An 11696-nucleotide genomic window follows, 5' to 3' on the forward strand; every position below is an offset into this window, starting at 1 on the left:
CCTGTGAACCGCTCGGTCCACATTCTCTGGGTGGAGGGGCGAGGTCCTGGCACGCCCTCCCCCTGCCCGACAGCCTATAAGGCACAAGGTGGGGAGCTGGGGCCTCGCCGCCCGCCGTCCTCATGGCCCTGCTGCTCGTGGGGCTCCTGCTGCTCCTGGGGCTCTGGGGGCTGCTCCGAGCCCACACCCGCACCCCCTCCCCAGCCCCTCGCTGGCCCCCTGGGCCACGCCCACTGCCGCTCATCGGAAACCTGCACTTGCTGTGCGTGTCACAGCAGGACCGGTCACTGATGGAGGTAGGTCAGGGCTCCGGCCGCCTGGGCAGCCCAGCCCCACCTCAGGGGAAGCTGAGCCCGTTTTCCAGGCCCCCGGTGGGGTAGGAGGTCCGTGTCCCAGCCTGGGTAGGCCCAAGTGCCCACCCTGCCTTGGGGAAGAGAGAAGGACACCCCCCCCCCCCCGCCCCCGTGGGGAAGCAGATGGGCCATGCAGGGAGCAGGGGGCCAGGAGTGTCAGGCCAGGAGGGCTCCTTGGAGGAGGCAGCATTTGATGAGTGCCTACAGGAGAGCCAGGTTTGGGGGCAGCCAGAGTGGGGGTGGGGAGGAGGCAGGTGCCCCTGGGAGCAGCACCAGGAAGCAGAGGTCTGGTGACAGAGGGACGTGGACTAGCGCACGAGTGTGCCGTCAGGTGGGGCACCCGCGGGTGTGGCTGTTCCCACCCTGGGCTGGAGGCTGGACAGTCCTGGCCCCAGGTCGCCGCCGGCTGCCCTGCCCTGCAGCCAGGAGACGGATGGCCCGGCGCTCACCCGACCAGGGCTATCCAGCCACTCCTGGGCCGCTTACGGCTCCCATGACCACCCTCCCTGCTTCCCCAGAAATGCAGCTACTTCCAGAAACCTCCTAGTGGCTGCCTGGCGGCCCCCCAGGCCCTGGATGTGGGAGGAGAAGAGGGGGCTGCGGGCCTGGCCCCTCGGGGGCACCTCTCCAGGAAGCACCCTGGGCCCCCGAGTCTCAGGCCGTGCCCAGCGCTGGGCCCGTAGGCCACACTCCGGCATGCGGGGAGCAGAGCGGGTGTGGACAGGAAGGGCGGGCTTCTCTGTCCCTCAGTGTGTGTGACTGGCCGCAACTCACTTGTTGCCTCTGGGCCTCAGTTTCCCCATCTGTAAAGGCACAGAAGGGCAATGGCCCCAGGCGGCGGCCTTGGAGGCCAGCCTTAGCCACGTATTGCCGTTCTGTGCCCCGGGGGGTCAGCGTGGGGGAAACTGAGCGGTCGAGGCCACCCGGGCACTGCTCCCATCCATCTGGGTTTCAGTGCTAGGGGTGCCTGAGCAGGGGCGGGGCCTCTGGGGGTCAAGCTCGGGAGGCCGCCCCGCAGACAGCCCCTCTTACCAATGGCAGCCCCTCCCCTGCCTTCCCGGAATGGATGGGGAGGGGGCATGGGCCAGCACACCTCCTGCTTTTTGGCTCCTGGACCTTTATTCTGCCTGCTCTCCACCGGCCCAGTTCCCACAGACCCCACCTAGGCCACCCCTGGCTCTGAGTCCCCCTGAGCCCGCCCCGCGCAGGTGCAGCCTTGGGGGCGGGGGCGCTGGCTGATTCCTGCCCGTCCCCACCAGCTTGCGGAACGGTACGGGCCGGTGTTCACTGTGCACTTGGGGCTCCAGAAGACGGTGGTGCTGGCCGGCTACGAGGCCGTGAGGGAGGCCCTGGTGGGCACCGGGTCAAAGCTGGCCGACCGACCCCCCGTCGCCGTCTTCCAGCTCATCCAGGGCGGTGGGGGTAGGTGTGCCGTGTGGGGTGCGGAGGGGGCGGAGGACGGCGGAGCACGGGAGTCCCCGGACCCCGGGGCGGGGGTCTGCGTCTCTGAGCCGCGGGAGACAGTGTGCCCAGCGTGGCTCCCGGGGAGGGACACGGTGTCCACGGGGCAGGAGACCAGCATGCACCGAGAGGGGACGAGGTTCGCCAAGGCCAGCTCTTGGCAGAAGGGGCTCGGGCATGGGGGCGAGGCCCCTGACGTCGGGTCTGCCCCATCTGCTCCCTGCCTGCGTCACTCAGCGGCGACTTGCCCGGCCCGCAGGTATCTTCTTCTCATCGGGGGCACGCTGGAGGGCCGCCCGCCAGTTCACTGTGCGCACCCTCCATGACCTGGGCGTGGGGAGGGGGCCCATGGTCGACAAGATCCTGCAGGAGCTGAGGTGCCTCATGGGGCAGCTGGACAGCTACGGAGGTGAGTGGGGGCCGGGCACCCCCCGGTGGGGGTCCCTCACCCCCTGAGGCCCGTGTCCCTCCCACTCCAGGCCGGCCCTTCCCCCTGGCCCTGCTCGGCTGGGCCCCCTCCAACATCACCTTCACACTCCTCTTCGGCCGGCGCTTCGACTACCAGGATCCCGTGTTCGTGTCCTTGCTGAGGCTTATCGATGACGTCATGGTCCTCTTGGGGACCCCCAGCCTGCAGGTGAGAGGCGGCTGCTCCCGGCCTCGGCTGGGGGTCAGGGAGCTGAGCATTTCTTCCCTGGATGTGGGGCTCGATGTCCCCCTGTCCACCAGCCCTTCTGGCCAGGGACGATCCACCCAGTATCGGTCCTCCACAGCGCCACAGAAATCACGCGAACTGGCCCTCTGGTTTTCCCGACTCCCAGGGGCGTGGGCTTTGCACTCTTTTCCAAAACGTGAAACGTTCACCGTCGCGGCAATTTCAGCGCTAGGCGCTAAGCGCACGCATCTAGGTGTGGGGCACAGATTTAGAGGGATGCCACAGCGCCAGGTCTCTTCCTCCCAATCTCTCATGGACCCGCGGCCACGGGCGCGAGGCAGGGGCTGAGCACAGTCTCCAGCCCTCCCGCTTCCTTCCTAGGAGCCCCTGCCATCCGCTGGGCGGGAGGATCTGGCCTCCTCGCGGAAGCCCCAGGAGGACGGAGGCCAGGGGGGCGGGAGTGGGATGTTCCGGGCCTCCCCACCCTGTGTGCCGGCTCCTCACTGGGCAATTCGATCCAGGGATGCCCATCGTCCTGGGGGTGCACAGCGATGCGGGCGCAGCCAGGAGAGCCGTGGACAGCTGCCGAGGCCCCACCTGGTGCGGGACACGCGCTGGCTGGTCAGACACTCCGTGGCCTCCCTCCCACAGCGGCTCGGCTGGAGCTCTGAAGTTTGCAAATTCTCTGTCCCGATGACTGGCAGCACAGGCGACCCTCTCCCCCTTCTCTGTCCTACGGCTTTGGTGGCCGGAGGGCGGGGCGTGACTACAGCCGCCCCGCGTTGGGGAAGCCACCCGTCAAGGAGCGTCACCTGCCATCCGGTCCCGGGACAGAGGGTTTTGTGGGAGCCCAGGCTGCGGTCCCAGCAGCAGTGCGAGCCGGCGCCCTCTTGTGGCCATGGGCAGTCCCCCACCCCGCAGGTCCGCCTGGAGTCCCGGGGCAGCACCTGGGAACCCGTACAGGTGCACACACCTGCTGGGGGGCGCGGGACCCGCGGTGGGGACCGCATCCTGATCCCCCCCTCCCCGCTGTCTCGCTCTCTGCCTTCAGCTGTTCAACATCTACCCCCGGCTCGGGGCTCTCCTCCAGCTGCACCGGCCTGTCCTTCGGAAGATAGAGGAGGTGCGAGCCATCCTGAGGACGCTCCTGGAGACGCGGCGGCCCCCCGCGCCCGGGGCAGGCCCCGTGCAGAGCTACATGGACGCCCTGATCCAGCAGGGCCAGGTGTGGGCGGGACGCACCCTCCCGCCTCAGAGGCCTGCAGGCATTTGGGGGCCCCACCCCAGGAGAAGCGGGGCTGGCCCTGCGCCACCTCCCCCCTCTCCCAGCTGGGGGCTGCTCTCAGCCTCGGTCTCCCCATCTGTGAAACGGGGCATTTGCAGTGCCTGCCTCAGGGGTGGCAGCAAAGATGTGCGGAGCCCAGAACGTAGCAGGTGCCCTGCTAACCTGGCTCCTTCCTTCCATCCCTTTCTTGAGCCCGGAGCTGGCGGGGGGCGGGACGGGGGCGGGGGGGTGGGTCCGTGGCGCCCAGCCGCCGGCCGAGTCCTCTCCAACCCACCCTGCAGGGGAAAGACCCCCACGGCCTGTTTGCCGAGGCCGACATGGTGGCCTGTGTTCTCGACATGGTCATGGCCGGCACAGAGACCACCTCCGCCACGCTGCAGTGGGCCGCCCTCCTGATGAGCAGGCACCCGAGTGTGCAAGGTGAGCCCCCAGCCTCCCTTTCCAGCACGCGTCGGTGGGCGGGGTCCCCCAGGGCCCGGGGTGGGGGGGGGCCGGGGCTCGCGGGGACGCGGGCTCCCACCTTCTCGCCCGCAGGCCGGGTGCAGGAGGAGTTGGACCAGGTGCTGGGGCCTGGGCGCCCCCCCCGGCTGGAGGACCAGCAGTCACTGCCCTACACCAGCGCCGTGCTGCACGAGGTCCAGCGCTCCATTACTCTCCTGCCCCACGTGCCGCGGTGCATGGCGGCTGACACCCAGCTGGGCGGCTACCTGCTCCCCAAGGTGGGCCCCCCTCCTGGCCCCCGACAGGATGGGCACGGCTCCCCTCCCCCTTTCTGCTCTCGGTCAGGCTGGGCCCAGCTGGGTCTCGCGGGGCACGCCCCCGGGGGGAGGGGGCGCCGGGCCCAGCCCACCTGCCGCCCCACCCGCAGGGCACACCTGTGATCCCTCTGCTGAGCTCGGTGCTCCTGGACAAGACGCAGTGGGAGACCCCTCGCCAGTTCAACCCGGGTCACTTCCTGGACGCCGACGGGCGCTTTGTGAAGCGGGCAGCCTTCCTGCCTTTCTCTGCAGGTACCCCCAGCTCGCGGGCAGGGGCGGCACGGGGTCCCTCACCCCCAAGGAGCCTGCTCACCAGGGACCTCGGAAGCTCAGGCCCCCAGGCCTCCCACTGCCCACAGCCTCCAGCACCCCATCCCTTCCCCTCGGAGCTGGCCCGCACCTTGCTCTCGGGTCCCCACCTCTCCAGGGGACCGGCCAGCCCCCCGGCACAGCCCTGCAAAGGGCAGGCTGGTAGCCCTGTGCCTCGGTTTCCCTCGCAGGCCGCCGCGCCTGCGTGGGGGAGAGCCTGGCCAGGTCGGAGCTGTTTCTGCTGTTCGCCGGCCTCCTCCACAGGTACCGCCTGCTGCCCCCACCGGGCCTCAGCCCTGGCGCCCTGGACACCACGCCCGCCCCGGCCTTCACCATGCGGCCGCCAGCACAGGCCCTCTGCGCGGTGCCCAGACACGGGGGCTCTGCCCAAGCAGACCCGGGGAGGGTCTGAGTCACTCTCCCAGGACCCAGCTCGGGGTGCGTTGTGGATGATGGAGGCCGGACAAACGGGTGGACAGCCCTCACTGTGCCCCTTGCCGGGCTCTTTGCCGTGGCCCCTGGGACCCCACCTGGGCCCGATCGTGCTCTTTCGGGGGCCCAGCCCCCTGCCAAGCTCCCTTGCCCCGAGCCATCTCTACCCCTCCTCCTCCCGTCTCCCTGGGGCAGCCGGGCCCCCTCCCCACCCTCCGCCCCCAGACCCCTTGGGCGGCAGCGCTGCCTCGGTCTGCACTCAGGTCCCCCCCAAACCTCAGGGTGCCTCCCGTTCCCCAGTGAGGTGCCCCCTTCCCGCACCCCACGCCTCCTGGGCTCCCGATGCCTCCTCTCCACACCCACCTACCCTCCACGCTGCCCCCATCAGGTTCCCCTCGGGGCCACTGCTCTTGGGGTGCGGGGAGGCGGCAGGTGGCAGGGTGACACCCACCTAGAGGCCGGCCTCAGACCCGCGTTCCCAGCTTGCTCTGTGCTGGGTCTCCCGCAGACCCCACCCTGTTCTTGGGGCTCCTGGGGGGCCGTATCCAGGAGGCGCTCAGCCCTTGGAGCCAGGACCCTGAGCCCTGGGACGTGGGCCAATCGAGGGTCAGCTGCTACCAGAGGCTTGGGTGGGAAGGGGAGCAGGGAGGACGCGGGGGCCCCCCCGAGCCAGTCAGCCTCATACCCGAAGCCCAGCTCCCCGCCCAAGATGTATGGTAACTCCTAGGGCAGGGATCTGTTGCTGACCGGGGACACCAGGTCAGGGGGGCCGAGTGGGGGGCTCTCCAGCCTGCGTCCATGGGACACACTTCCCACGCACCCGGAATTCAGTGATCTGCGGTCGCGTACGTATCTGGCAACCCACCGGCGGCCCGGGAGCCTGGCGGGATGGGGTTTGGACTCCAGCCACCCTGGCCGCCCTCCCCCGTCCCCAGCCCTGGGTGGGGGGTGCAGGGGGCTGGCAGAGGCCAGGCAGCCTCTCCCTCAGGGAGAGGGGGCAGGGCCGTGGCCGTGGCCACGCGTGCTTCTGGATGTGCCGTTCACATGGTGGGCCCTGCGGGGGAGGGGGTATGGACTGGGTATCTTTTATTTCTGGAAAGAGCTGGGTGCTGGGGGGTGGCGAGGATTTTCTCTGTCGCCGGACTGCTTCTGTCTCAAACGTCTGACACCTGGGTGGAGGGGTCGGGGCCGCTTGAGTCTAGCGGGGTCACGCACGACAAGGAGCGTGGATCTCATCCGAGTTCATCCCGGCCAATCAACTGACGGCATCCTTCAGAGCGAGGCAGAACATTCCGGAATGGCTGTGGAAACCCTTCCAAGCAGCTCTTGGCTGAAGAGACTGTGCTGCTTGGGGGGGGCGTGGTGGGAGGGGTTGGGCAGCCCGAAAAGGGAAAAGGTGAGCATTAGAAGCGAAGGCAGCGGTTACGGGGGTCTCCTTTCTTTGTGGTGAACGTAGGGCTGCCTGGACTGCGTTTCCAGGAGCCACGCCCCCGTAGGAGCTGGGCCTACGGCACCTGCCAGGGCGGTCCCGCGTCAGCCGGGCGGCGGGACGCACACACTGAACCGCGATTTCCTAACTCACAGGAACAGGCGTCAAAACAAACCACTTTCCAAGGGGACTTAACTTTTCTCCTCAGAATCCAATAGGGTCGTTGCTGCTTTGGGGTAATTGCTTTGATTTGCCAAGAATAAATGTGAGAAGCTTTTGTGCTGGGCTTGGAAGGTGTAGATCCCGGAGGAAAACGCTTCACAAACACGATGCTCGCCCCGTGGCTGCATCAGGGCTGGCGGCTCTGGTGGGAACGGGTCCCTGTGGGGGACCCCGGGAGCTCTGGCGGGACGTTAGGCAGGAGATCCCCACGGCGACCCCAGGCGCCCGCGGCTCGGCTCCTCAGGCCTGTGGGCTGGTGCAGATCTGAGGTGGGCCGGGCAGAAGGCTGGCGTGAGAGGGATCCTCGGCCACCCCGGTCCAGGGCGCGGAAGGCTCTGGCACCCCCCTCACCCCTACAGGGGACCTCCGGGCCCCCTATTCTCAGGCTCACCTCACCCCTGTGGAGAACTGGCTGGGGCCCAGGAGAGCCGGGGCCGTCTGGGGAATATCTGTCTCCCCCCCCCCCCCCGCTTTATGGGGTGGACACAGAATAAATGTATTATACACCGAAGGTGCACAACATGACAATTGTGACGTCTGGCCCACGAGGAAAGCACCCGTCACCGCTGCCCCCGAGCCCCCCGACCGGGCCCAGCCCCTGCATGAGTGATCTGGAGACCCAGGTGTGCCGCTGCAAACGAGGGGGCCTCACCCGCCCACCCGCTCCAGAGAGCTGCTCAGTCTGGCCCTGACCCGGTGTAGACACTCGCCCTGTGATGGGGGCTCCACCGAGGTGTTGATGGGACGCCCCCCCCCCTCCACCTCTGCCCCATCATCTGCTGGTTGCTCTCGTTTGCTTTGTATTTTTCTTGTGGTAAAACACACATAACAGAAATTACCATTTCAACCACTTCTAAGTGAGCAGCTCAGGGGCACCGAGCACATTCACGCTGCTGTGCAGCCGCCCCACCGTCTGGCTCCAGAACGTTCCATCTCCCCACACTGAGACTCTGTCCCCGTTTCACACAGACCCCTACCCGCTCCGCCAGCCCCGGCCCCACCGTCTCCTCCGTGTCCCTGAGTCTGACGACCCGGGGCCTCGTGGGAGTGGGTCCCAGTGCGTGTCTTCCCGTGTCCGTGAGTCTGACGACCCCGGGACCTCGTGGGAGTGGGTCCCAGTGCGTGTCCTCCCATGTCCGTGAGTCTGACGACCCCGGGACCTCGTGGGAGTGGGTCCCAGTGCGTGTCCTCCCGTGTCCATGAGTCTGACGACCCTGGGGCCTCGTGTGAGTGGGTCCCAGTGCGTGTCCTCCCGTGTCCCTGAGTCTGACGACCCCGGGGCCTCGTGGGAGTGCGTCCCAGTGCGTGTCCTCCCGTGTCTGGCTTGTGTCACTCACCGTGGTGTCTGCAGGGTCCGCCCATGTTGGAGCAGGTGCCAGAACTTCCTTCCCTTTTAAGGCCAAATAGTATTCCGTGGGTGGATGGCGCGTGTTGTGTTGTCTATTCATCCATGGTGGACACTTCCAAGTTTGGGGTCCCGTTTCTTGCCGGCTGCATCTCCAAAGAGCTCAGCCTCCAGCCTGCATGGGCTTCGGGAGGAGCCTCTGCAGACGTCCATCAAGGGTCCCAGACGTTGCAGGTGAGGAGGGGGCAGCTGGGCCCCTGAACGTGGGTTCCCATGGCCACAGCGCCCCTCCTCTTGGTTGTGAGGGAAGGAGCCCCTGGGGGCCGGTGGGTGGCTCTTGGTCCCGTCACACCACTGGCCCTCAAACCGGAAGCAAGCTCCCAGGGCCGCTGGGACACCCACCCTCAGGGCAGACACACGAGAGGCTGAAGGTCCGTTCCCAGGGCAGGGGTCCTGGCTCATGGCCACCTAATGTCCTGAAGCACCTGTCAGGGACATTCCTGCTGGATAAGCACTGATTTCACTAAACAAGGATGCTCTCCAGGGGGCACCGGAAGGGGAAGCTTGGCGGGGGGCCATTGGTCACTGCAGGAGGTCAACAGAAACACCTGCCTGAACATTTCTCGGACACGAGTCCCAGGAAGGGCGCTTCCTTGGAGGGTGGGGCAGGGTGATGGCGTCGGCAGTGACGGCCAGGACGTCTGGTCGCTCCCTCACCCATTCTCGATGGAGCGCTCAAGATGGTGTCCAGGAGGGACGTGGGGAACTTCGGTGAGAACAGACATTAAGGTGACAACGAACTTCTTTACCATTTTCCTTCCAAAATGCTTTGCCGTGAGCTCGCCCCGCGAGGCTCTGTCTCTGCTCCCCGGAACGCGTCTGACACCTGCACACGCTGTGTGGCCGCAGTCCCCGAAGGCGCCCCTGCCCCTGGGCGCTCCGTCACCGCAGGTGAGCAAGCTCACCGTTCCCAGAACCTCGTGTCAGTGGAACAGCGGTCTGAGGTCCCCCTTGTGGTCCGAGGTCCCCTGCCCAGTGCCACGCTGTGGCCTGTGTCAGCGTTTCTGTCCTTGTACTGCTGAGTGCTGTTTGCCTTGGTGTCCCGGTCACCTGCTGCTGGACGTCTGGGTTGTTTCCGGCTTGGGGGTGCCGACGGGCAAACAGCGGCCACGGTCAAGCTTCCTGGCCCAGTGGCCCCACACAGACCTTGGTGAGTCAGGGACTCACAGACCGTCCTTCAGCACGCACGGCCCCCACCCCACGCCGTGGCCTGGCCCCGGGGCTCAGACTCTCCCACGTCACTGCCCAGGGGCCTCATCCATGCCGTCTCTGACAGACACCGCCGGCAAGTGACGTTGGTCCCGGTGCGCCCAGGTGACATGTCCGCGTCTCCTCGCTCTGCCAGGGGGAACCTTGCAGTAGACAGCACTTTATGCCCTGGAAGGAGCCCTTAGGGAGGAAAGAGTCTTCTCCCATCTGGTATCGGGGAGCGTTTGTGCTCAAGTGAAGGGAGTGCCCTGGTCTCCCAACTGTTTCCATTAACAGATGATGAGGACTTGGGACCCATCACATTCCCCTTTTCAACTTGGCTGCCAGGAAACCCAGAGCTATGGTTCTTGATCAATCAACCCTGATTCCTTAAAAAAAAAAAAAAAAAAAAAAAGCCTTTTCTAGCTTATGGATCTTCCTTTGTGTGTCTACTTTTCAACGTATTTTTTAATGCTTACTTTTGAGAGACAGAGACAGGGCACAAGCTGGGGAGGGGGAGAGAGAGGGGGATACACAGAATCCCAAGCAGGCTCCAGGCTCCGAGCTGTCAGCACAGAGCCTGACGTGGGGCTCGAACCCACAAACTGCAAGCTCATGACCTGAGCCGAAGTCGGATGCTCAACGGACTGAGCCCCCCAGGCGCCCCTTAATGTGTTTTTTGGGTGCCTCCTCAAAGCTTAGGCACTGTGAGGCTGGCACCCCGATTGCTTGACGCCCCCAGATTATCTGTGGAGCCATGATGCCAACACATCGGATTGGTGATGCACTCACAGGCCTGCGCCAACTCGGGGTTCCAAAGTGCCTCCTGTTCGGGATGTCACTGATGCCTGGAGGGTCGGGACCTCCCCTCTGTCTCTAAAAGCCAAAGAGGGGGCCGCCAGGTGCTCTGGCCCGGAAGTGGGTGTGTGTGTGTGTGTGCACGTGGCGGGGCTTCAGCTGCACCAGTGGGAGGGGTGGAGCCAGATGCCCCCGGGGAGTGGCGGAGTATCACCCCTGCCCCTGGGGGGGCGCGGGGGAGGCGTGGGTGTTGGGTGGGAGGTGGGGCCGCGTGACCCTCAGAACTCAGGGGTGTGGGTTGCAGGTGAGAGAGAGGAGGTCCCAAGGACCAGCCCAGGGCCCTCTGGACGCCTGGGCCCCTCCTGGCCTGGGGAACCCTCACCTTGAGGCCTGACCCCATCAAGGAGAAGCGTCCCTCGGCACGGGTGGTTCACGGTACCCGAAGCTCAAGTGAAAGCAGAAACCGAGGCTGGGGACACTGCTGGGAGGGGACGCCTCGGGGGAAGGCCTGGCTGGAAAGGCCTGGCCAGGTGCGACCACAGCGAGGCCCCAGGCCTTGTTCTGGAATAAGGGGTCTACACACAGGCCAGGAGCCCGTGACTCACTGTCGGCACCGTGACAGGACACAACCAGTTCACTTTACACACCTTCGTGCTGTCCTGGTTGTCTATTGCACGCGCCCCAGCAACAGGGTTTACAAACCCGCAAGGTGAGGACTCGGTGGTGACAGCTCACCTCTGCTCCGCACGGTGTCACCTGGGGTGGAAGCCGCTGGAGGGCCTGCCATCACCCAGGTGGATCCCCACGCAGCCTCCCCATCCGGCAGGGGCTTCCCACGTGAAGGCCGCCAAGTCCCAAGGGCACACGTCCAGAGGGCGCCGGCTGCCTCCGCCTCTTGTCCTGGCCTCAGAGCTGCACGGCTCCACCCGTGCCTCATCCCATGCTGGAGGCTGACCCGCGTCCCCGCGGGCAGAGCACCAAAGCCTGGGTGGATGAGTTTTAAAACCACCACATCTCCACCACCCTGTGATTCTCCACGTACAGGTGCCGGGAAGTGCAGGCCTCCTGAAGGTGGTCCCGGCACCGGCGGCCCACCGACTTCCCCCACTCGCTGAGGAGGTGTGGGCCGCGGTGCCCTGAGCGCAGCCTCCGGGGCACTGGGAGCCCCGTGACTTCCGGGGAGCTCAACGCACCCAGAGCTCCTCTCGGCATAGAACGAGCCTGTCCCGGGTCCGTGCAGACAGCGGCCTGCAGAGCAAGTGCTGGGTGCCCGCAGGCAGAAGCGCCACACGGGGAGTCTCACCAGGACGCCGTCCTGGGGGGGCTACAGCCACGGCCTGACGCACGCTCGTGGTCAATCAACGCACAAATGAGAACGAAACACACAGAACGAGAGCCACG

General features: G+C 66.3%; 1 protein-coding gene across 1 annotated transcript; it reads left to right on the plus strand.

Moving 5' to 3' along the window:
• On the plus strand, positions 1–9331 carry LOC122472048 (cytochrome P450 2W1). The gene is made up of 10 exons (XM_043561365.1): positions 1–296; positions 1613–1775; positions 2074–2223; positions 2294–2451; positions 3521–3694; positions 4036–4473; positions 4623–4764; positions 5013–5227; positions 7874–8042; positions 9159–9331. The coding sequence occupies exons 1-10, from the start codon at positions 123–125 to the stop codon at positions 9329–9331; spliced, it is 1956 nt and encodes a 651-aa protein (XP_043417300.1). The 5' UTR covers positions 1–122.
• Positions 9332–11696: the final 2365 nt, after the last annotated feature.

This window comes from Prionailurus bengalensis, chromosome E3 (assembly GCF_016509475.1).
Source record: "Prionailurus bengalensis isolate Pbe53 chromosome E3, Fcat_Pben_1.1_paternal_pri, whole genome shotgun sequence".
Taxonomy (NCBI): domain Eukaryota; kingdom Metazoa; phylum Chordata; class Mammalia; order Carnivora; family Felidae; genus Prionailurus; species Prionailurus bengalensis.

Excerpts from the sequence above, each read along its gene's own strand:
- LOC122472048 (XM_043561365.1), top strand. The coding sequence starts at position 123 with ATGGCCCTGCTGCTCGTGGGGCTCCTGCTGCTCCTGGGGCTCTGGGGG. Across the intron at positions 3,695-4,035 it reads CCCTGATCCAGCAGGGCCAG|GGGAAAGACCCCCACGGCCT; the intron begins GTGTGGGCGGGA and ends CCCACCCTGCAG. Across the intron at positions 8,043-9,158 it reads GTGCGTGTCCTCCCATGTCC|TCCCCGAAGGCGCCCCTGCC; the intron begins GTGAGTCTGACG and ends GTGTGGCCGCAG.